This window comes from Zonotrichia leucophrys, chromosome 1 (assembly GCF_028769735.1).
Source record: "Zonotrichia leucophrys gambelii isolate GWCS_2022_RI chromosome 1, RI_Zleu_2.0, whole genome shotgun sequence".
Taxonomy (NCBI): domain Eukaryota; kingdom Metazoa; phylum Chordata; class Aves; order Passeriformes; family Passerellidae; genus Zonotrichia; species Zonotrichia leucophrys.
This window is the reverse complement of record NC_088169.1, coordinates 1,309,359-1,334,622: the sequence shown is the minus strand read 5'-3', so window position 1 is coordinate 1,334,622 and position 25,264 is coordinate 1,309,359. Positions and strand designations below refer to the sequence as shown.

The 25,264-nt window shown below is 43.4% G+C and overlaps 1 protein-coding gene across 4 annotated transcripts in view; it reads right to left on the bottom strand.

Moving 5' to 3' along the window:
• The window catches only part of ITSN1 (intersectin 1), a 117,636-nt gene that overhangs the window by 24,355 nt on the left and 68,017 nt on the right, over positions 1–25,264 (bottom strand). For all 4 annotated transcript variants that reach the window (XM_064704346.1, XM_064704362.1, XM_064704372.1 and 1 more), the window contains 11 exons: positions 24,507–24,631; positions 22,439–22,656; positions 21,089–21,210; positions 19,123–19,367; positions 17,050–17,209; positions 13,207–13,412; positions 12,328–12,410; positions 10,398–10,564; positions 3,783–3,828; positions 1,884–2,005; positions 205–319 (listed from right to left, as the gene is read on the bottom strand). In XM_064704346.1, the coding sequence (XP_064560416.1) occupies positions 205–319; positions 1,884–2,005; positions 3,783–3,828; positions 10,398–10,564; positions 12,328–12,410; positions 13,207–13,412; positions 17,050–17,209; positions 19,123–19,367; positions 21,089–21,210; positions 22,439–22,656; positions 24,507–24,631 (1,609 nt within the window). The remainder of the gene's footprint in view (positions 1–204; positions 320–1,883; positions 2,006–3,782; positions 3,829–10,397; positions 10,565–12,327; positions 12,411–13,206; positions 13,413–17,049; positions 17,210–19,122; positions 19,368–21,088; positions 21,211–22,438; positions 22,657–24,506; positions 24,632–25,264) is intronic.

The following is a 25,264-nucleotide window of genomic DNA, read 5'->3' as shown; positions in this document are numbered from 1 at the left end:
GGGATGCAGGAACGCCCCAGAGCTCAGAATTCCCACACTCAGGGATGGTTTGGGGGATGCAGGAACACCCCAGAGCTCAGAATTCCCACACTCAGGGATGGTTTGGGGGATGCAGGAACGCCCCAGAGGCTCTGGAGCACGGCACCCTCCCAGCTGAAGGCCCAGCATGGGCACAGCGGGCAGGGCAGGGGTGCCAGGGCTCACCTGAGGGTGCTGCAGGCCTGGGCAGCTCCGTGGGGGTGCTCTTGCTGGTGCCAGGGCTCAGCAGTTTGACGTAGTTGGCCGGGAACCAACCGATCTGGCGCTTCTTGCCACGGGCCTGCCGAGACAGAGCGGGTCAGGGGCATGGGCAGGGCACAGCTGGCACAACTGCCCAGAACTGCCCACAACTGCTCAGAACTGCTCAGAACTGCCCAGAACTGCCCAGAACTGCTCAGAACTGCTCAGGAACTGCCCAGAACTGCTCAGGAACTGCTCAGGAACTGCTCAGAACTGCCCAAAACTGCCCAAACTGCCCAAAACTGCTCAGAACTGCCCAGAACTGCTCAGGAACTGCTCAGAACTGCCCAAAACTGCCCAAAACTGCCCAAAACTGCTCAGGAACTGCTCAGAACTGCTCAGAACTGGCCAAAACTGCCCAAAACTGCTCAGAACTGCCCAGAACTGCTCAGAACTGGCCAAAACTGCCCAGAACTGCTCAGAACTGCCCAAAACTGCTCAGGAACTGCTCAGAACTGGCCAAAACTGCCCAAAACTGCCCAAAACTGCTCAGCAGGGCCTGGGCAGCTCCAGGGGCTCAGAAGTGCCCAGCCCAGCAGGGAAAGGTTGGGCAGGGAAAACTCAGCTGTTCTGTGCCACTGGCTGAATGTTATAACGTTAACATTAAATCTTGTTAGTATTTCTAATTTTTAACATAGAATCTTGTTAGTATTTCTAATTTTTAACATCGAATCTTGTTAGTATTTCTAATTAAACGCTTGTTCATTATTACACCTGTTACATTAAAATAGATCCCCAGGTTGTGACAGCTGAAACAGAGATTCAGAATCCAAATTTCCTCTTTTTTTTTTACAGAAACAGATCCAAGCTTTCCAATGCCTTGTGCCACCAAAGCAGGAAACCTCATCCTGTTATCCCCCCAAACCCCAAATGTCCATTGCAAACCAAATCCATAAAAATTCCTTGCAGTAAGAAAGGTTCTTCCAGAACTTTGAATCCCAGCTTCCAACTCTACCTCAAAAATGATTTTAACTGTTTATTCTCTCTGTGTTAGAATAAGGTTGGCATTTTGGGCAAGGAGAATTCTGCCTCTGAAAATCAGATTGTTAACTTTGGTGGAAAAAAGTCATCTAAAGGATTCACTATTCTTGAACTACTTTCTTCGCTGTCTAAACCTTTACTGAAAAGAAAACACTTGATCTAAGGTCTATTTAGATAATTTAAGATATTTTTGAACACTGCATTAAAGCTTAAATGCTTAATGCTAAAAACATTTGCCTTATTTTCCCTTCACTCTGACCCCAAGTGTGGAGCAGGAGAATAAAAACAACAGTCAGGGATTGCTAAGAAAATAAAACCCAATTGTAAAACCACATGTAAGGCATTAAAGCATCTAAATGACATCTGAGCATTTACACAACCAAAGCTGAATTGTTTCAGAGCCTCCCAAAGCTGCTCAGTGCCAACTGTGGCAGCTCCTGCCCAGAGAAGTTTCTTTTCTGTTTTAAAATACATTTCATGGAGACTCTTTAGAGGTAAAAGTTACCAACAGCACCAAGGTTAGTGAGAGAAAACCCCAATGGAATGCTGGAAAAGGATTTCTCCACTACTAAAAACCATTTAAAAAAAAAATGTGATTTTACTAGGAAAAAAAAGGAACTAACTTGGAGCTCTCCTTCCCACCAACCACCTGGATTCTTCTTTCTGATGAGGATCAGCTGGCCAGGAGCAAGAGTCAGCTGTTCTGGGCCTGTGGCTGTGTAAGAGGCAATAACTTGGGCAATTTCTGTTGAAGCAGAGGAGGAAAGAAAAGGTTAATTTGAAAAAAATCCAAGCAACATTTTATCCAACATTAACTCTGCTGCTACAAGCCTGTGTTATTCCTTTCCACAAAACTGTTATGGATTGATGCATTTCCATGAATACGTGTGGGAACTGGAAAATCAATGAGAGGTTCAGAGAATAAAGAAGTAATAAACCAGAGGTGCAGCAGCTCTGTGGTGGGAGATCAATAATGTTTGAAATAGAGAATAATAATAATGCTAATAATGCTAATGATATTGATAATAATGATAATAATGATGATAATAATACAGATATTATATATAATAATATATAAACGATAATAATAATAATAATAATAATAATAATAATAATAATAATAATAATAATAATAATAATAATAATAATAATAATAATAATAATAATAATAATAATAATACAGCTCTCAAAATGCAGTGTTTTCCAGTAAATCCACCTTTGCATTCAGCTCCCTGAGCAGACACACCAATGACAAACCAAGGCTGGCAGACAGTTTCCCACCACCTGGCCCCAAAAGGAATGTTTTTCCCAAGCAGCAAAGAGGATTTCCCTGGAAATCTCTGCTCCCTGCCAGCTCCAGGAACTGCCCCAGGCTGTGCTGGGGTTCCCTCTGCCCCCAGTGCTTGGGGAACAGTTCAGGTCCCACAGGGAACCCAGCTCTGGACCCCAGGGCAGCCCCAGCCCTCAGGGATTCATCCCCAGGAACCCACAAACCCTTCAGGAGGCTTTGGGGCAGGGCAGATACCAAGGGAGGTGGAGCCCAGCAGGGAAATGATCAATGATTGATGTGAGATTTAGAAGGAAAGGATCAGTAGGAACATGAAAAATGATCAGAGAGGAATCTGAGAGACAAAGGAGCAGCATGAGGAGGATGAGGAGCAATCCAAGGGCTGCAGAGAACACAGAACAGCAGAACCTCCCCCAGCAGGGCAGGGCCAGGGGAGCCAGGCAGGGATGGAAGCCTGGAGTGACAAAGGGGCTTTAAACTGGGTCTGGGGTCAGCACACACAGCCATGGAGCCATGGAATGGAGCCATGGAATGGTTTGGGTTGGAGGGACCCCAAATCCCACCCAGTGCCACCCCTGCCATGGCAGGGACACCTCCCACTGTCCCCAGTGCCCAGCCTGGCCTTGGGCACTGCCAGGGATGCAGGGGCAGCCCCAGCTGCTCTGGGCACCCTGTGCCAGGGCCTGCCCACCCTGCCAGGGAACAATTCCTCATTGCCCAGATCCCACCCAGCCCTGCCCTTCCCAGCAGTTCCCAGCCCAGCTCCTCCCTGGTTTGCCCTCACCCAGCACTGATTCTGCTCCTGGCTTTTCTCTGTTTAAACCTCCCCCTCCCCTGCCACACCTGCTGTATCTAATGAGAAATTCCCGCTCCTGTCTGCTGCTTCCACAGCCAAGGAACCTGCAGAGGGGCTGGGGACAGGGGAATGGCTCCCTCTGCTCTCTGGGCAATCCAGCAGGAAGCTCACATCCACCTCTGAGCAAGCAGAGTTTCATTCTCTAGCTAGATGTTATTTAGTGATTGACACACTAGAATGATTAGAGGATGAATTCTTTTATTACATTTACATTATTTATTAACTGCATTTATTCCAGTTATTTGATAATGGTTTTCATCAGTGCAAACCACTCCAAGATGATCAAGAGCAAACACTATTTTCATGGAAAAGGTTTTGTTGCCATTGAATTGAACACTTAAGAACAGAGAGAAGGTGCTGCCACAATATTTGACTCACCAGGTTTCTTCCCTAAGCTTCCTGTTTTCCCAGCTGCTCCTGGAGCCTTGAAATGGAGAACAAGAGGCAAGTTTAGCACTCAGGGTTCTTCCTCCAGTACATGGAAATGATTTACAAAGCTTCCCCCAACAAGCACGTGAATCAAAAACTCACAGGAAATTCTGTTCTTACAGAAACCCTTATATTTTAGATGGCAATAAACATCTGGGAATAAATACCAAGCGTGAAATGGATGGTTTGTTAATGCAGAAGTGCAGACTTTTAGTCCCTTTTGTGAGCTGCAAATACCAAAGTATATCCCATGTGCAATCCCAAAGAGATCCCATTTGGAATTCCAAGGGAGATCCCATGTGCAATCCCAAAGGAGATCCCATTTGGAATTCCAGAGTAGACTCCATTTGTAATCCCAAAGGAAATCCCATCTGTAATTCCACAGTAGACTCCATCTGTAATCCCAAAGGAGATCCCATTTGGAATCCCAAAGCAGATCCCATTTGTAATTCCATAGTAGATCCCATGTGCAATCCCAAAGCAGATCCCATTTGTGATTGCAGATCCATGAATCTACAGAATGGGAATTCTGTGGAGCTGAGCTGAAACAACACAAGTTTCCATCCCTCCAAATTGCTGGGTTGCAAATATTCCTGAGCAGCTCCCTGCAGCCAGGCAGGGTGAGGTGAGGGATGAAATCTGCACCCAAGGGATTGGGAAGCAAAGCCTTTGAAGAGCCACAAAAATCCAGCAGAGCCTGACACCAGTCCAGCTCCTGGCCCTAAATAATTCCTGCAGTTTCCTCCCAGGCCACTGAACATTTTCTGTCCTGCAGAAACTTCAATCTAAACTGGACTGTGGGACTGTGGCCAGGAATGCTGGGGAGCCATAAAGGTTCTCTGGCCTTCAACACTTCCACCTCCCTCAACTTCTCCCTCAGGATCCTCCTCACAAACTTGGAGCCAACATCAAACCCCTTGAAGGCCTCCACAGAATCCTCATTCCTGTCTGGAAAGAACAGTTTCCTCCTCCACATTCTCCCTGCCAACTGAGGTTTGAAAACCTGGGGATTCTGGCAGGAATTGAACTGAGGAGTAACTGAAGAACAGCTCAGGGTGAGAGAAAAGAGCCCCTCACCCCCTGTGCTGGCTGTGAGGCGCCCATAAAATGGATCCTCAGCTTGCCTGGGTGTCTCAGAGCTCCCTTCCTGTCACACACCATTGCAGTTACAATGCTGCAGATCCTCCTCTCCTCCCTCGCTCCCTGGATGGTCCCCAGCCCCTCCCTGCCCTGTGAGCAGGGCCAGGAGAGCCCCAGGGGATCGGGGCAGGAACTGTGCTGTCCCCCCAGCGCCAGGCCCTGTCCCCAGAGCAGGCACAGGGCCAGGGACAGCTCAACACCCCCCAGTGGGGCTGGGGCTGCTGAGGGACCTGGGGATGGGGGGACATGGCCCTGGCAGCCCCACACAGGGGATGGACCAGGGGGATCCCAGCAACTCCTCCTGCCCTGGGAAGGGTTTCTGCCAGAGGAACACCCTCTGCCCCCCCTCAGCAGAGAACAAGGGCTGGGCCTCCAGAGAAACCTCTCCAGAACAAGGGCTGGGCCTCCAGAGAAACCCCTCCAGAACAAGGGCTGGGCCTCCAGAGAAACCTCTCCAGAACAAGGGCTGGACCTCCAGAGAAACCTCTCCAGAACAAGGGCTGGGCCTCCAGAGAAACCTCTCCAGAACAAGTGCTGGACCTCCAGAGAAACCTCTCCAGAACAAGGGCTGGGCCTCCAGAGAAACCTCTCCAGAACAAGGGCTGGATCTCCAGAGAAACCTGTCCAGAACAAGTGCTGTTCCTCCAGAGAAACCTCTCCAGAACAAGTGCCTGTTCCTCCAGAGAAACCTCTCCAGAACAAGTGCTGTTCCTCCAGAGAAACCTCTCCAGAACAAGTGCTGGATCTCCAGAGAAACCTCTCCAGAACAGGTGCCTGTTCCTCCAGAGAAACCTCTCCAGAACAAGGGCTGTTCCTCCAGAGAAACCTCTCCAGAACAAGTGCCTGGATCTCCAGAGAAACCTCTCCAGAACAAGGGCTGGGCCTCCAGAGAAACCTCTCCAGAACAAGGGCTGTTCCTCCAGAGAAACCTCTCCAGAACAGGTGCCTGTTCCTCCAGAGAAACCTCTCCAGAACAAGTGCTGGACCTCCAGAGAAACCTCTCCAGAACAAGTGCTGGACCTCCAGAGAAACCTCTCCAGAACAAGGGCTGGGCCTCCAGAGAAACCCCTCCAGAACAAGGGCTGGGCCTCCAGAGAAACCTCTCCAGAACAAGGGCTGGACCTCCAGAGAAACCTCTCCAGAACAAGGGCTGGGCCTCCAGAGCAGCCTCTCCAGAACAAGTGCTGTTCCTCCAGAGCAGCCTCTCCTCCCAGCCATGCCTTGCTCGGCCCCCATGCTGCTGGACTGAGGCACATGGACACACCAAAGGCTGGGACATTGCCTTTTCTGGGGAACAGAGAGGTGATTTTCAAATAGGAACCTCAGAACCACCCTGACCACGCTGAGTCTGAACTGACTTTGGGGATTCTCTGAATCCTCAGTGCAAAGCAGAAGGCACACATGGAAAACTCCTACAGCACTTAAAGCAGTAACACAATTCATAAATGACACATTTAGGATGGTGCCCATTTCTGGCCCACTCAGCAGAGGGAGAAGCTTCTCCTGTCCCTTCAGCTGAGAGAAAGCAGAGCAGTGAGGACAGAGCCTGTCCCTGCACACCTGGGACACTCCCTGAGGGCACCTGGGACAAGTGATGGAGTCTCCTGAGCCAGCAGGGCAGAACCTGCTCTGTCACTTCAATAATCCCCAGCAAGGATTTGCCAATTGTGCCCTACACAGGACCCTTCAAAGCCCAGCTTGATCCATTCAGGGATTATTTTCTGAAGCCTTGTGCAAAGTTTTATAATCAGATGTCTTGAAATTGTTGTGTTTCCAAGCCATCCCCACAGAGGGAATTCTCAGCAGTGCCCAGAATAAACCCTGTGTCCATCCCTCCCCTAAGGAGCAGCCTCAGAATGGGCCATTGTTCCTCTGAAGAGCAAAGACATTCCCACTTTTTTAATAAAGGAACAGGGAATGGTTTGTTTTACCACCCTGAGGTGAATGGGCACAGAAGAACAAATTTAAAAAATTCTTCAGCTGTAGAAACCATTGAGATTTTGAGTCATTTCTAGAAACTCTGCCCTTGCTGCTGAAAGATCAGCCCTGCTTTTCTTTGGTGCTGTCAATAGTGCAGAACTCATGAAATGATTCCTCTTTTCAGAACATTTTGCAGCCCAGGCAGCTGTCCAAGCACAGCAGCACATCTGAGTGTGAGACAGTGAGGTTTCTGAGAGCCAGCACTCTGAAACCCCCTGCAAAAACTGGCTCAGGAGCAGGCTGGGGAGCAAAACCCAGTTCCCCACTTGGAGGCAAAGCTGTGTCCTGCAGGAACCCTGGCATGGAAAACCATCCCAGAGCAGGGCTCCACCAGCCCTGGGCCTCTTCCTCCCTCTCTCACCCAGATCTGAGCTGAAGGTGGGGTTTTACCAAACACAAAGGGCACTTGGAGCAGCTTTGGGTGAAGTGCTCTGAGCTGCTGCAGCCCAGGCAGGCTGGGGTGACAGAAACCCCAAACTGAGCTCTGTGAGCAAAGGGGAACTGAACACCTGAGGGTTTTAATCCAGAAACCCCAAACTGAGCTCTGTGAGCAAAGGGGAACTGAACACCTGAGGGTTTTAATCCAGAAACCCCAAACTGAGCTCTGTGAGCAAAGGGGAACTGAACACCTGAGGGTTTTAATCCAGAAACCCCAAACTGAGCTCTGTGAGCAAAGGGGAACTGAACACCTGAGGGTTTTAATCCAGAAACCCCAAACTGAACTCTGTGAGCAAAGGGGACTGAACACCTGAGCTCTGCACTGGGATTTGCCAGCACTGCCCCAGCCCCACCTCTCCAAGGACTTCAATACCAAAGGGTTTTAATCCAGAAACCCCAAAACTGAGCTCTGTGAGCAAAGGGGAACTGAACACCTGAGGGTTTTAATCCAGAAACCCCAAACTGAGCTCTCTGACCCAAGGGGAACTGAACACCTGAGGGTTTTAATCCAGAAACCCAAAACTGAGCTCTGTGAGCAAAGGGGAACTGAACACCTGAGGGTTTTAATCCAGAAACCCCAAACTGAGCTCTGTGAGCAAAGGGGAACTGAACACCTGAGGGTTTTAATCCAGAAACACCAAACTGAGCTCTCTGACCCAAGGGGAACCGAACACCTGAGGGTTTTAATCCAGAAACACCAAACTGAGCTCTGTGAGCAAAGGGGAACTGAACACCTGAGGGTTTTAATCCAGAAATCCAAAACTGAGCTCTCTGAACAAAGGGGACTGAACACCTGAGCTCTGCACTGGGATTTATCAGCACTGCCCCAATCCCACCTCTCCAAGGACTGCAACACCAAAGATTTTTAATCCAGAAACCCCAAACTGAGCTCTCTGACCCAAGGGGAACTGAACACCTGAGGGTTTTAATCCAGAAACCCCAAACTGAGCTCTGTGAGCAAAGGGAACTGAACACCTGAGGGTTTTAATCCAGAAACCCCAAAACTGAGCTCTCTGAGCAAACGGAACTCAGACCTGAAAACCTGAGTTCTGCACTGGGATTTATCAGCACTGCCCCAATCCCACCTCTCCAAGGACTGCAACACCAAAGGGTTTTAATCCAGAAACCCCAAACTGAGCTCTCTGACCCAAGGGGAACCGAACACCTGAGCTCTGCCCCAGTCCCACCTCTAGACTGCAATACCAAACATCACTAACCACAAGGGTTTTAATCCTGGCCCAGAGGATGTTGTTGGAATTTCCTGACACTGCAGAAATTTCCTCTTGAAAGGTTTCCTACAGCTGGATTTCACTGCAGTTTTTATGCTCTGGCTTTTCCAGCAGCAGGAATGGCTTTAAGGAGTGACTCTGCCCAGGTCTGTGCTGCAGTCTTTCAGTTTTTACCTCACAAATCCCCCAAATCCACTGATTTTTATTCATTTATCTTTAACCCCCCATTATCCCAGAGATATAAACCAGAATCCTTCTCATCAAGAGATCAGTCATGTACCCAGCTCTGAATCTAAACTAATTCCTACTGGGAGATAAATTATCCTCTCAAGCCATATAAATGAGAGAACATCTCTCTTTGGAATGCCTAAAAAGAAAGCAAAAAAAAAAACCTCAAAAAACCCCAACAAGGATATATACTTTGGAATTATTTCAAGATAAAAAGAGATGAAACAGAACCTCTATTATTCAGTCAAAACCTGACAAATAAATACAGTAGTTAGCAAAATTTTGGTGCAAAATTTGTTCTTGACTGCAAGAAATAATAGGGAAAAATGTAATAGACTGAAATATTACTGTGCAGATTTTGTTGTTTTTTTTTTTAAATAATGGCAGTAAGATACAGCTCAGGCATTACAAACTTACCAGGGCAATAAAACAATCATGGCTGTTCTGACCAGTGTCTAAAAATCTGCCAAGTGCACAAGTGATGTAGGCATTATTGTCATGGATGATCCCCCAAGTTATTTATAAAATTACCTTGTAAAATGCAACAAATATAGTTGTTATTGTAATTGTTTAGTATAGGTGTATATATTGTTTGCATATATCAATATAAGCTGTATATATATTGTATATATATTTGCATAAATGCTTATATATGTTATATATAGTTTGTATATATTGTTATATATTGCATATATTTTTGTATATATTTTATATATGTTACATATATTGTTTGTATATATGTTGTTATATATATTGTGTATATATAGTGTACATATATGTTAATATATGTTGTATATATGCAGTTGTATGTATTGTATATATTGAATATATATGTTTGTATATATGTTAATATATGTTGTATATGTTGTTTGTATATATGTTAATATATATTGTATATTACATATATGTTTGTATATATGTTGTATATATTGTTTGTATATAGGTTAATATATGTTGTATATATGCAGTTATATGTATTGTATATATTGAATATATATGTTTGTATATATGTTAATATATGTTGTATATGTTGTTTGTATATATGTTGTATATATTGTTTGTATATAGGTTAATATATGTTGTATATATGCAGTTATATGTATTGTATATATTGAATATATATGTATATAGGTTAATATATGTTGTATATGTTGTTTGTATATATGTTGTTATATGTATTGTGTATATATTATATATATTTGTATATATGTTAATATATATTGTATATTACATATATATGTTTGTATATATGCTGTATATATTGTTTGTATATAGGTTAATATATGTTGTATATATGTAGTTATATGTATTGTAAATATTGAATACATATGTTTGTATATATGTTAATATATGTTGTATATGTTGTTTGTATATATGTTAATATATATTGTATATTACATATATATGTTTGTATAGATGTTGTATATATTGCTTGTACAGCTGTATCTGTAATTTTTTTCAGACATTAAACCTGCAAAGCATTTCTATTTCCCCTACCACGCCCTGCCCTGCAGCTAGCACTACAACCCCAAAGAAAACATTTCTCTACCTCAGAATCTTTGAGTCTCACATAATTAGATGGGAAAACTCCTGATTTATCACCCAGCGTGCCCGTCCACCAGTCACCATCTTTCTTTGTCACCAGGATCAGGTCACCTTGTTGGAAAGTGAGGTCCCCCTGCTCCGAGCTCTCGTAGGTGTACATGGCAATGTACTCTGCAAAAGGGAAATGCACCATCAATAAATAAATATACAGCATCAATCAAGAAATAAATATAAACTGGAAACTGCTGAGACACCCCCAGGGATCCCCTGCCAAACCTCAGTCATGGCAGGCCTAGGCAGAAGGCAAATTTTTATTTATTGCTCATAGAAACATCAATATTTAATGAATAAAATTGTATTTATCAGAACTGAATAGGATCTATTAAAAGGCTGCCTCAGGGGGTTTGTATATAATTTTAATATATATTTAATATATCTGCTATTTTAATTTTATGGACATATATATATATATATGTATGTTCATATTTTATGTACATTTTAATAATTTAAATGCACATAAATCATTCATTTAGATATTAAACGTTTCCCAGTGGTTTCTGGCTTGTGCTGATGAGTGGGATTTTCAGAGTTTGGGATGCAAAGTGCACACACCTTATAAATCACCTTCTGCACATGAGCTTTTCTCAACAGAAGGTGCTAAATCCCTGCTTTATTGTCTCAAAACCACACTTTTTGGAAGTGTTTAAAGTAAAGCTGTGCTCCTTTTTATTACAAACACAACACCTGGGACAAGACTCTGCCTGCCCAATTCCCCCTCCTCAAACACCAGGAAAACCAGAACAAGGTGAAAACCCATTCTACATCAGAAAATGTCACCAAAATAATGGCAAAAAATAAGATAAATATTGGAAAAAGTACAAACTACAAAATATATTTTCATATCTTTTGTAATTTGTACTTTTTCCAATATTTCTATTGGTTATTTTAGTATCTTTTGTAGTTTGTACTTTTTTCAATACTTCTATAGGATATTTTAACATCTTTTGTAGTTTGGTACTTTTCCTAATATTTCCATTGGACATTTTAGTATATTTTGTAGTTGGTACTTTCCCCAATATTTCTATTGCATATTTTCAAATTTTTTGTAGTTTGTACTTTTCCCAATATTTCTATTGGTTATTTTAATATCTTTTGTAGTTTGTACTTTTTTCAATATTTCTATTGGATATTTTAGTATCTTTTGTAGTTTGTACTTTTTTCAATATTTCTATAGGATATTTTAATATCTTTCATAGTTTGGTACTTTTCCTAATATTTATATTGGATATTTTAGTATATTTTGTAGTTTGTACTTTTCCCAATATTTCTATTGGATATTTTAGTAACTTTTGTAGTTTGTACTTTTCCCAATATTTCTATTGCATATTTTAATATCTTTCATAGTTTGGTACTTTTCCTAATATTTCTATTGGATATTTTAGTATATTTTGTAGTTGGTACATTTTCCAATATTTCTATTGGATATATATTCATATATTTTGTAGTTTGTATTTTTCCCAGGATATCTCTACTGGATATTTTCATATCTTTTGTAGTTTGTAGTTTTCCCAATATTTCTACTGTATATTTTAATATCTCTTGTAGTTTGGTACTTTTCCTAATACTTCTATTGGATATATATTCATATATTTTGTAGTTGGTACTTTTCTCAATATTTCTATTGGATATTTTCAAATCTTTTGTGATATGTGAAATAATTCCTTCTCTATACACAACACACAAACTGTTACTCTAATAATATTAATATTAATAATAATAATAATAATAACAATAATAATTCTAAATTATTTCAGAGACAAACTGATCAGTATTTGGGTTTTAACACCACTTGAAGAGCCCAATGTGGCTCGGGATTTTGGCAAAAAAAGCAGAATTGTTGTGTTGAAAGCAGAGCAAGAGCTGCCAGGACTCACCTTCCCCTGCCCCTGCTGCCTTGGCTGCTGGGGATGCTACTCTTTTCAGACTAGCAGGACTTTCTGAGGAACCAGAATCCATGCTTTAGAAGAAAATAATGGTTATTTAAGAAATTCAATCTCTTCAGAAACATTATTATTATATTTCAAATAGAAAATGCACCTGCACTCCCAAGCAACTCCCTGGGTTTTAAAAGAAGAGACAGTAAATGTGCAAAATAAAGCTTTGAATCCAGTGGTGTGCCATGGGCACATTTAAACAACTGCCTTAAATGCCTTAAATGCAGAATTTTCTGTATCTCCTCTTTTGCCTCAGGAAAAAATGACCTAAAATCATTCTCATTTCTATTCCTAATGCTAATGCTGCCTTCACATTACAAAAAAAAAAAAGAGATTTTAAATGTTTAATCCTCCAAGAATAATGAGAAGTGATTTAGATTTGAGGAATACCTTTGAATTTTGGGCAGAGAGGAGCTCTGACTTACACAGCTGTACTTGAGAAAGCCCAATACACTCATTTTTCAGTTGCAAGTCACATAAAATGAAGAAGGTTAATTAATCTTTTGTTGGTGAGGCGAGACCCAAGGAGAATTGAGGTCAGTTTTCTTATTCTTATTTTCTTATTTTTCTTATTCTTATTGAGGTCAGTTTTCTTATTTCTTAAATTCTTATTTTCTTATCTTATTGTCAATTATTTTCTTAATTTCTCAATTAAGAAATTGAAAATTTCTTCAGTTTTCAGGATGGGAAGTCAAAACCCTCCAGATAAAAGCAGGATCCCTTTTCCAGGGTACAACTCTAAAATTCAAGCGTGCAGCTCTTCCAATTTCCTTCTACCCCAGCACAGAAGTGAAGGAGAGGAAAAGCAAACAAAAATACCTTGTGGATTTCCTGATGGGGCCTGAGATGAGCTTGACATAGGATTTGGGGAACCAGCCCTTGTGGCCCTGCACCTCCCCAAACCACCACATGTCCTGCTGCTCCAGCACGGTGATCACGTCGTTCTTGTTGAAGTTCAGGTGGTTGTCCTTCTTTGCTCTCCAGGGGTACAGGGCCTGCGCCTGAAGGCCCTCCACCTTCTCACCCTTCAGAAAGGAAAGCAGGAGTCACTCATGCTGCACCTTCAGCAAGAAGGATGCTCAGGGAATGAAATCCTCAGGATGCTTGGACAGCAATAAATCTCTCAACTAAAGCACCAGTTAAACGTGCAAAGTAATTCTAGAAATGGTTACAGCCCTCCTGCATTTCTGTGTGTTTACACATCATCATTGCAATGCAAGATGAAATTAATTACTTTTATTTAAGACACACACATGTAATAAACCCTATTGAAGTTGGAGGGAGACGACCCACCTTGCGTTGGTCAGCATCGACTCCCATTTATTAATCAATCAATCAATCACCTTTTATAACAGTGTTAATCAAGTTCATGCATATTGCAAAATCTGAGCTCACAATAGGCCAGAGATAACACACCAACTCCTCCTTATGTTTCCAATACCAAGATTTGGGTTCTCAAAATTATTCTTGCTTTCCCAAAACAGCCAAAGATAGAACATCCACTTGTTATGAGAAAGCTGCCTGAGAACTCTGATGTGCAAGGCTCTCAAGGCCTTCATGTTTGTCACTTTTACCTGTAATTAAAAATAACCTGAGAACCTCTGCTGTTCACAGAAACAGGCTGTGAGAATCTGCTCCTCACAGCTGCCTTCTAAGCCATCTCTGAAAAAATCTCCAACAAAACCCCTGTGAAGTTGCTTTGGCAGGACTTCTAGGCCATGCTATGGAGAATGATGCTTTGTTGTACTTTATTCATGGCACACTGCAATTTCTTTTTGCTCTCAGGTAGATATCTAGCACTTCCCAGAACACATTGGCTCCCAAGAAGAGTTTGTTGTTCCACTGAGGAAAAGGAAATGCCTGAAGAGAGGGACAGAGTTCAGCTGGGAAGCTTTGCCATTGCTGTTCCACTTTACCCACTTGGGAGTGGAGGCTGCCAGGGGAGTGAAAAAAGCCCCAAGGAAGAGACTCAAACCTGCACCACCAAAACCTAAAAAAGCCATCCCAGAGCAGCAAAGCAGAAACTGCTCTGTGTTAAATCCTGCCCCAGATGTTGTCAATGGATCAGAGATCCACAGAATGGCCTGGCTTGGGAGAGACCTGAAATCCCACCCAGTGCCACCCCTGCCATGGCAGGGACAGCTCCCACTGTGCCCAGTGTCCAGCCTGGCCTTGGGCACTGCCAGGGATGCAGGGGCAGCCCCAGCTGCTCTGGGCACCCTGTGCCAGGGCCTGCCCACCCTGCCAGGGAACAATTCCTCATTCCAATATGCCGTTTAACCCTGCCTTCCTTCAGCTTGAAGCCATTCCCTGGGTGCTGTCCCTGCATCCCCTGGCAATTGTCTCTCTCCAGCTTTCCTGGGGCTCCTCCAGGCCCTGCAAGGCCGCCCTGAGCTCAGCCCAAAGCTTCTCCTGTGCAGGTGAGCAATGCCAGCTGTGCCAGCCTTTCCTGCCAGCAGAGCTGCTCCATCCTCTGCCCATCCTGGAGCCTCCTCTGGGCTCTGCAGCAGCTCCAGCTCCTCCCTGTGCCTCCCTGCCACCCCTCCTGCAGGTGCTCACTATGAACTGTCAGGTGAGCATTTTAATGCACACGCAAGGTTCCCCCTTTGCTCTCCAAGCCTTTTGTAGTTTGTACTTTTCCCAATATTTCAATTGGATATTTTCATATCTTTTGTAGTTGGTATTTTTTTCAATATTTCTACTGGATATTTTCATATCTTTTGTAGTTTGTACTTTTCCCAATATTTCTATTGGATATTTTAATATTTTTTGTAGTTTGTATTTTTTTCAATATTTCTATTGGATACTTTCATATCTTTTGTAATTTGTACTTTTCCCAATATTTCTATTGGATATTTTCATGCCTTTTGTAGTTTTTACTTTTCCCAATATTTCTATTGGATATTTTCATATCTTTTGTACTTTATACTTTCCCCAATATTTCTATTGGATATTTTCATATCTTTTGTAGTTTTTACTTTTCCCAATATTTCTACTATTGGATATTTTCATATCTTTTGTAGTTTGTACTTTTCCCAATATTTCTATTGGATATTTTCATATCTTTTGTAGTTTGTACTTTTCCCAATATTTCTATTGGATATTTCAATATCTTTTTTACTTTATACTTTCCCCAATATTTCTATGGATATTTTCATATCTTTTGTAGTTTTATTTTTTTCCAATATTCTATTGGATATTTCATTCTTTTTTACTTTAACTTTCCCCAATATTTCTATTGGATATTTCATATCTTTTGTATTTGTACTTTCCCAATATTTCTATTGGATATTTCGTATCTTTTGTATTTGTATTTTCTCATATTTATCTATTGGATATTTTATATCTTTTGTATTTGTATTTTTTTCAATATTTCTATTGGATATTTTCATATCTTTTGTAGTTTGTATTTTTTACATATTCTATTGGATACTTTCATATCTTTTTGTATTATACTTTTCCCAATATTTCTACTGGATATTTTCATATCTTTTGTATTTTACTTTCCCCAATATTTCTCATTGGATATTTCAATATCTTTTGTATTTTACTTTTCCCAATATTTCACTATTGGATATTTCAATATCTTTTGTAGTTTGTACTTTCCCCAATATTTCTATTGGATACTTTCATATCTTTTGTATTATTACTTTCCCCAATATTTCTATTGGATACTTTTCGTATCTTTTGTAGTTGTACTTTCCCCAATATTTCTATATGGATATTTTCATATCTTTGTAGTTTGTACTTTTCCCAATATTTCTAATTGGATATTTTCACATCTTTTGTAGTTTGTATTTTTTACATATTCTATTGGATACTTTCATATCTTTTGTACTTATACTTTCCCCAATATTTCTATTGGATATTTTCATATCTTTTGTAGTTTGTACTTTTCCCAACATTTCTACTATTGGATATTTTCGTATCTTTGTATTGTACTTTTCCCCAATATTTCTATTGGATATTTTAATATCTTTTCTGGGTTTGTATTTCCAATATTTCTATTGGATATTTTCATATCTTTTGTATTTTGTATTTTTTTCAATATTTCTATTGGATATTTTCATATCTTTTGTAGTTTGTACTTTCCCCAATATTTCTATTGGATATTTTCATATCTTTTGTAGTTTTTACTTTTCCCAATATTTCTATTGGATATTTCAATATCTTTTGTACTTTATACTTTCCCCAATATTTCTATTGGATATTTTCATATCTTTTGTAGTTTGTATTTTTTACATATTCTATTGGATACTTTCATATCTTTTGTACTTTATACTTTCCACAATATTTCTATTGGATATTTCAATATCTTTTGTATATATACTTTCCCCAATATTTCTATTGGATATTTTAGTATATTTTGTAGTTTTTACTTTTCCCAATATTTCTATTGGATATTTTAATATCTTTTGTAGTTTGTACTTTTCCCAATATTTCTATTGGATATTTCAATATCTTTTTTACTTTATACTTTCCCCAATATTTCTATTGAATATTTCCATATCTTTGTGACGTGTGAAATGATTCCTTCTCGACACACAACGCACATAAGCTGTTACTCTAACAACAATAAACCAGAATGATTCCAGAGGCACAGTGGCTGGCAGCTGGGTGTTAACCCCACCTGCAGAGCCCAGAGTGCCCTGCTGAGCTCACCTGGCCCAGCACGGGGGACGGCGAGGAGCCGCTGACGGTGGCCGGGGTGAAGGCCGAGCGCTGCCGCAGCTGCCCCGCGCTGGGCACGGTCAGCGAGGGCTGCGCTGCCCACGCCTCCCAGTTATCGCTCTCTGCCTTCTCACTGCTGTTCGCTGGCCAGCTGGAGAGGAAAAGGACACAATGATGTGATTCCTATGGTTTTTAACAGTAGGAACAAAAAAATTCACACACAACAAGTATTTCAATGTCTACATGAATTGCTTTTCCGTAGGCACCCAGCACCTTAACTCCAGCTTCCAGAATCACAACTTCACCTTAAGGCAACTCCCACACTGAGCTCCTTGTCCTTGCCACTGAAGGACAGGTTTTTATCTCAATTCTTAGCTGTGTCCCTACAAACAGAAGTTCAAGCAGTGCAGGCTGCATTGCACACAGCAGAAAGTGAAATAAAAATAATCAATTATTCTTTCCAAAACTGGTTTGAAATCTTCCCCTCTGCACATCACTGACCTCTCACATGCCTTTCCTTTAGACACAGGATCATGGAATGGTTTGGGTTTGGATCTCAAAGCCCACCCAGTGCCACCTCTGCCATGGCAGGGACACCTCCCACTGTCCCCAGTGCCCAGCCTGGCCTGGGCACTGCCAGGGATGCAGGGGCAGCCCCAGCTGCTCTGGGCACCCATTGAGATATCAGTTTATAAATATGGATCTCATGGTCAAAGGAGAAGGAATTGCAGTTGATAAAAGTGCCCAGTGTATTAAGACACCCAGGGATGGGCACATGTTCAAATTCCATCAGTTTTACCAATGCTGTGACCAGGAATTAAATCACCTTTCCATGTCATCTCTGCCATTAGAATATAATACATAACAATATGTATATATGTATATAACAATATATTGTATACGACACTATGTATATATATATATGTATATAACAATATGTATATAACAATATATTGTACATCACAATATATTTATATATGTATATATAAATATATATGTATATAACAATATATTGTATATGACACTATGTATATATGTGTATATATATGTATATAACAATATGTATATAACAATATATTGTACATGACAATATGTATATAACAATATGTATATAACAATATATTGTACATAACAATATGTATATATGTGTATATATATGTATATAACAATATATTGTACATGACACTATGTATATATGTGTATATATATGTATATAACAATATGTATATAACAATATATTGTACATCACAATATATTTATATGTATATATATGTATATAACAATATGTATATAACAATATATTGTACATCACAATATATTTATATATATATGTGTGTGTGTATATATAACAATATGTATATAACAATATATTGTACATGACAATATGTATATAACAATATATTGTACATAACCATATGTATATATGTGTATATATATGTATATAACAATATATTGTACATGACAATAAGCAGGTTGGGAACCTTCCTTGAGGCCTGGTGGAAAGCAATGTAAGAGAAAGGGATTTAGGAGGTGGCAGGGCCTGAAGGGGCTCCAGGAGAGCTGGACAGGGATTGCTCATTAGGAAGAGGGGAAATGGGTTCCTACTGAAACTTCAGTGGGAGATGAGGAGGGAATTGCTCCCTGGCAGGGTGGGCAGGCCCTGGCACAGGGTGCCCAGAGCAGCTGGGGCTGCCCCTGCATCCCTGGCAGTGCCCAAGGCCAGGCTGGACACTGGGGACAGTGGGAGGTGTCCCTGCCATGGCAGGGGGGGCACTGGGTGGGATTTAGGGACCCTCCCAGCCCAAAGCATTCCTGGATTCTGTGATTCCAAGGGAAGTGAACCCTTGGGATTTCCCCCACGCCCACACCCCCACATGGGGATGGTCTCATGCCCATGCTGTGCCAGGCAGGGGTGATGGGAGCAGCCCCCAGCCCCACAGGGCTGCAGCTTGCCCTGATTCCCACCCTGCCCTGCCCAGGAGGTGATTTCAGTCTGCAGCCCGGCTCTGTGTCCGTGCCAGGCCCCAGGGAGCCCGGGCACCGAGGGCTGAGCCCCAGACCTACGTGGAGCTGAAGTCTGCCCAGTTGTTGGCTGCTGCAGGAGCCTCTGCAGGGGCAGGGGCTCCCAGGGACGTGGAGCTTTCCTGCACAGACACTTTGGGAGCAGCAGAGGGCTCGGCCACGGGCTTGGCAGAGGCTGGAACTTCACTGTCTGGGATCTTCTCTGCATAGTTTGCAGGGAACCATCCAGTCTTCCCCTTCAGTTCTCCACCAAGCCACCCTGGCTCTCCAGTCTGGCTTTCATCCACCTGCAGACACAGGAAGTCAGAGAGTTAACAAACACATCCTGCAAATGGGAATTGTGCTGAAAACAACCCAGATCTCCTCTGCAGCAATGAACTTTCTGCAATGCAGGAGGGCTTGACAATTTTTTTTTTCCTTTTCTTTCCATACTGAAATCACTGAACCGTGGAATGGTTGGGGTCAGGTCAAACTTGTCCTGCTCCACCCCTGCCATGGCAGGGACACCTCCCACTGTCCCCAGGGTCCAGCCTGGCCTTGGGCACTGCCAGGGATGCAGGGGCAGCCCCAGCTGCTCTGGGCACCCTGTGCCAGGGCCTCCCCACCCTCTCAGGGAGGAAATTGTCCCTAATATCTGATCTAAACCTGTAATTTTTCAGTGTGAAGCCATTCCCTGTGTGCTGTCCCTGCATCCCCTGGCAATTGTCTCTCTCCAGCTTTCCTGGGGCTCCTCCAGGCCCTGCAAGGCCGCCCTGAGCTCAGCCCAAAGCTTCTCCTGTGCAGGTGAGCAATGCCAGCTGTGCCAGCCTTTCCTGCCAGCAGAGCTGCTCCATCCTCTGCCCATCCTGGAGCCTCCTCTGGGCTCTGCAGCAGCTCCAGCTCCTCCCTGCGCTGGGGCAGCTCTGCAGGTGGGGAATCACCTGAGGGGCACAGGGACACAATCCCAATCCCAATCCCAATCCCAATCCCAATCCCAATCCCTTTCCTCACCCCCTGGCGGCTCAGCCCAGGGTAGGGATGGATCCTTGGCTCCTCAGAGGGGTTAAAATCCAGTCCATAAGACTGAGATGTTCTCCAAGTCTCTACCTAAAGTAGTGTAGTGCTCCTTAGAATCACAGATTCTGGGGGAAAATCTTATTTCCCTGCAAATCACTCTTTAAAAATTATTTCAGTGCTCTTCAGAATTGTGTATTTTGGGAAAAATGGTATTTCCGTACAAATCTTTCTTTTAAAATTATTTCGGTGCAGAGTTGTGTATTTTGGGAAAAATTATATTTCCATGCAAATCTCTCTTTTAAAATTATTTCAGTACTCTTTAGAATTGTGTATTTTGGGAAAAATGGTATTTCCCCTGCAAATCTCTTCAAAAATGATTTCAGTGCTCCTTAGAATCACACATTTAAGGGAAAATGTTATTTTCCCTGCAAGAACAGGGATAAATATGTGCAGAACTGCCTAGAACCACATGTTTTGAGGGAAAATGTTATTTTCTCTGCAAATCTCTATTTAAAAAATGCGCAAAATGCTTCTTAAAATCACAGCTTTTGGGAAAATTGTTGTTTTCCCAGCAAGTCTGCCTCGCAGTGATCACTCTTGCCCACAGAATGAGCTGTAAAGCCGTTACTAAAATGTAAAAGCTCTTAAAATCAATTTTGTTGGGTAGAACACTGTTGGGAATACACTTCCCCCAGTGAACAATATTTAAGAATTCCCCCAGGAATTTTCATTCTGCATGTTAAGAACATACTAATGATTAATTAGTATTAATATCCACTTAATCCCTGCAGCCATTAACCAGAGAATCAAACTTAGAGAGCCAAAAGCAAACCTTGCTTCAGAGTTTGACACAACCCAGTGACCACATCCCTGAAAAAATTGAAATTATTCTCTACCAACACACCTGCAACCAGATTTTTGGGGTTTGCAGTTTTCTTTCCTGCCATAGAAAACTGAAGGCAGCCCTGGCAGAAGCTGATATTTCCCAAGGAATATCCCAATTCCTGCTTACCATGACAATGTCTCCAGGCTGGATGGTGATCTCGTCGTGGCTTCTGGATTCAAAAGGATACAGAGCTCTATAATACACTATTTTTACATCCTCCTGAGCAGAAATGGTTAGAGGAGCTTTCTCTGAGCAAAGGAAACACACAGATACAGAGAGAAGGAATCAAACCACCTGATTTTTAAACACTTGGAAAATGAGGTGGAAATGGAGACAAGAGTCACCAAACCTGCAGGGTCTGCAGAACAACCTTATCCCCTTTTTACACCAGGGAAACATAAAAATTGATTATTTAAATACAATTTTTTATTATTTTCTCCACTAAAAAACAGGGAAAATCATAAAAACACAGAATGGCCTGGGTTGGGAGGGACCTTGAAGCCCACCCAGTGCCACCCCTGCCATGGCAGGGACAGCTCCCACTGTGCCAGGCTGCTCCAGTGCCCAGCCTGGCCTTGGCACTGCCAGGAACTGGGAGTCCACAGCTGCTCTGGGCACAATTTAGTTATAAAAGTGATGCAATCCTTTGGACAAATATTTAAGCCAGTTTTACATTCCCAAGCAGTTCTTGTGTGTATCCAAGACACCTAAGAGGGAAGCAGGATTCCCACTACAGGCAAAAACCAGGATACAGTGCAGGGAAAAAGCTCTCAGCTCAAAGTGAATGTGGAGAACAGAAAAGGGGAATGAAACCTTAGATTTCAGGTCATTGGCCTAATAAACAAAGGAAGGCAGGAAAGGAAAAGGGTGAGCAAACAACACACTGCTCCTATTCTGAAAAACATACTGTTCCTACTGTGGAAAAGCACGTATCCCACAGCAAAATAACAACTGCAGAAATAGTTTTGACATTTGCACCCAGCCCCCTGCAGCTGAGATCCCCTTCCCTTCCCTTCCCTTCCCTTCCCTTCCCTTCCCTTCCCTTCCCTTCCCTTCCCTTCCCTTCCCTTCCCTTCCCTTCCCTTCCCTTCCCTTCCCTTCCCTTCCCTTCCCTTCCCTTCCCTTCCCTTCCCTTCCCTTCCCTTCCCTTCCCTTCCCTTCCCTTCCCTTCCCTTCCCTTCCCTTCCCTTCCCTTCCCTTCCCTTCCCTTCCCTTCCCTTCCCTTCCCTTCCCTTCCCTTCCCTTCCCTTCCCTTCCCTTCCCTTCCCTGCAGTCTCAGAGCTGTGCTGTCCCCTCTGCTCTGGGGAAGAGCAGTGCTGATTATCAGAACCATTTCTGGAGCCTGGAGCTCACCCCATGCATTATTCACTTTAACAAGACTCCCAGTCCAGCCCTGAGCTCCACCTTGCTCTGTGTGAAATGGGACAAGAGAAGAGATCTGAGCTGTCCCAGACACTCCCTGCTGCTGGAGCCTACCTGCGTTGGACCACGGGGCCTGGCCGGGCTTGTGGGGCTCCTGGTGGGGCTGGAAGAGTTTGCCCAGCTTCTCCTGCATCTCCTGCTTCCCCTTATCCTCACTGTCCTTCTTCTTGGGTACTTCTTCCCTTTTTTGCTTGTCATCCTCCTGGGGTTTTTTTTGCCACTGTGGCTCCTCCTCCGGCTGTCCCCGCGGTTTGTCCCGCTCCTGGATCCGCCTGGGGACAGAGGGGACACAGAGCCACTCACACCAAAGCCACCAAAGCTGTCATCTACAGAGCCACTGACACCAAAGCCACCAAAGCCACCAAAGCTTTTGGATCATCTACAGAGCCACTGACACCAAAGCCACCAAAGCCTTTGGGTCATCTACAGAGCCACTGACACCAAAGCTACCAAAGCCACCAAAGCCTTTGGGTCATCTACAGAGCCACTGACACCAAAGCCTTTGGGTCATCTACAGAGCCACTGACACCAAAGCCACCAAAGCCTTTGGGTCATCTACAGAGCCACTGACACCAAAGCCACCAAAGCCTTTGGGTCATCTACAGAGCCACTGACACCAAAGCCACCAAAGCCACCAAAGCTTTTGGATCATCTACAGAGCCACCAACGCTGTCATCTACAGAGCCACTGACACCAAAGCCACCACAGCTTCTGGGTCATCTACAGAGCCACTGACACCAAAGCCACCAACGCCACCAAAGCTTTTGGATCATCTACAGAGCCACTGACACCAAAGCCACCAACGCTGTCATCTACAGAGCCACTGACACCAAAGCCACCAATGCTGTCATCTACAGAGCCATTGACACCAAAGCCACCACAGCTTTTGGGTCATCTACAGAGCCACTGACACCAAAGCCACCAACGCTGTCATCTACAGAGCCACTGACACCAAAGCCACCAAAGCCTTTGGGTCATCTACAGAGCCACTGACACCAAAGCCACCACAGCTTTTGGGTCATCTACAGAGCCACTCAAACCAAAGCCACCAATGCTGTCATCTACAGAGCCACTGACACCAAAGCCACCACAGCTTTTGGGTCATCTACAGAGCCACTGACACCAAAGCCACCAAAGCCACCAAAGCCTTTGGGTCATCTACAGAGCCACTGACACCAACGCCACCACAGCTTCTGGGCCATCTCCAGTACCAAGTGCCCTCTGCAGGGCTTTTCTGTGCCCTAACTTCATGTTGGTGACCTATCGATCACTGCCCAGCATCTCCTCACACTGGGAATGATTCCCAGAAATCACAAACTCAGGGAATGGTTTGGGTTGGAAGGGACCTTGAGGATCCAACCCAAGGTAAGACTCCAAACAGGCAAATCAGAAAGAGAAAAGCAGGAATCAGATACCTGGCCATCCTCATCCTCATGCTGAGGGCAAGGAGGAGAGGTATCTGCAAGTTTTACACAGCACTGCAGAGAATTATTGGGAATATTTCCCATTCCCAAATGCCAGAGTTAACAAGTCCTTCCCCTCCAGCAGAGGACAGAACACCTGGAAATGAATCAATATTCTCTGCTGGAAACAATTTGCCCCAGAAAAGACAGCTGTGAAGGTGTGAAGGATGCCCAGTGTGCTCCAGTCTGTTCCATGGCTGTTCCAGCCCTGCAATCCCCTCAGAATCAGCAGCTGCTCCTCACACCCTGGCTGTGCTGTAAGAACAGACCCTGGCCAAGGACAATTCCTGATCAAAAACAGTGGCAGGAAAAACCTAATTCATGGAATCCCCAAATCCCTGGGGCTGGCACAGCCCTGCCAGCCCATGCAGTGCCAGCTGTGCCCACCTTGTGCCCAGCCCAGAGCACTCAGTGCCACCTCCAGGGCACACCTGCAGGGATGGGCACTGCAAAGCTCCCTGGGCAGCCCCTGCCAAGGCCTGAGCTCCCTTTCCATGGGCAAATTGCTGCTGCTGTCCAACCAATCCCCTTCCCAACATCAGAGGGTGGCACTGGAGGACACAAACCTCATCTGCATCCCTGGAAGGTTTGGGCAGACAGGAATCAGGAATGTTTTCCAGGAGTGCCAGGGGAGGTGTTACATTTAGGGATTTTGTTACCTCTGAGCTTCTTTTTGCTTTTCCAGCTCCACTATCTTCCTTTCCTGCTCCTTCTGTTTCAACTTCTCAGCTTCCAAGCTCTTCTGCTTCTGGAGCTGCTGTTTGTTATGGATTTCTCTCAGCTCCTGGATGAAAAAAAACCAAACAGGTGTAAAAATCCACTCTGTGAATCAGAACTGATGGCCCCAAAGAGCTCCCTGTGAGGGGACAACAGCTGGCAGAGGTTGGGGACCTCTCACAGTCACACTCCTGCAAATGCAGGGATTTCAGGTTCATTGCCAGGGTCTATAAACCACCTACTGACTCCCTATTTTTATCCATTAAAGGGTTAGGAAACCAGAAATCCTTTAAATGGGACTCTGAAAAATGGACAAAGCTTAATCTGAACAGTCACTTCTGTTTTGTTTTGTTTGTTGGTTTATGGAATCCATTTATTGAATTCCATACACAAATCTGCCCTCTGAGCTCTCACAACAGCAGCTCTTAATCAGTTTCATTTGCCAATTAATGCTGATTTACTAAAGAACCTTCAGGGCTGGTTTATACACAGCAGACTGAAATCCTTAAGGAATGTCTTTGGGATGAGTCATGGTACAGAGATTATTCACTCATATACGTCAGCTTTTCTTCAGCTGCCTGAAAAAATTAGAATACAAATAATAATAATACCATAATATTTTCCTCAAGATTTGTTCTCTGCATTAACACCTATTAACACAAATCCAACCTTTATCCAGCCTTTCTACTTCCAACCCAGA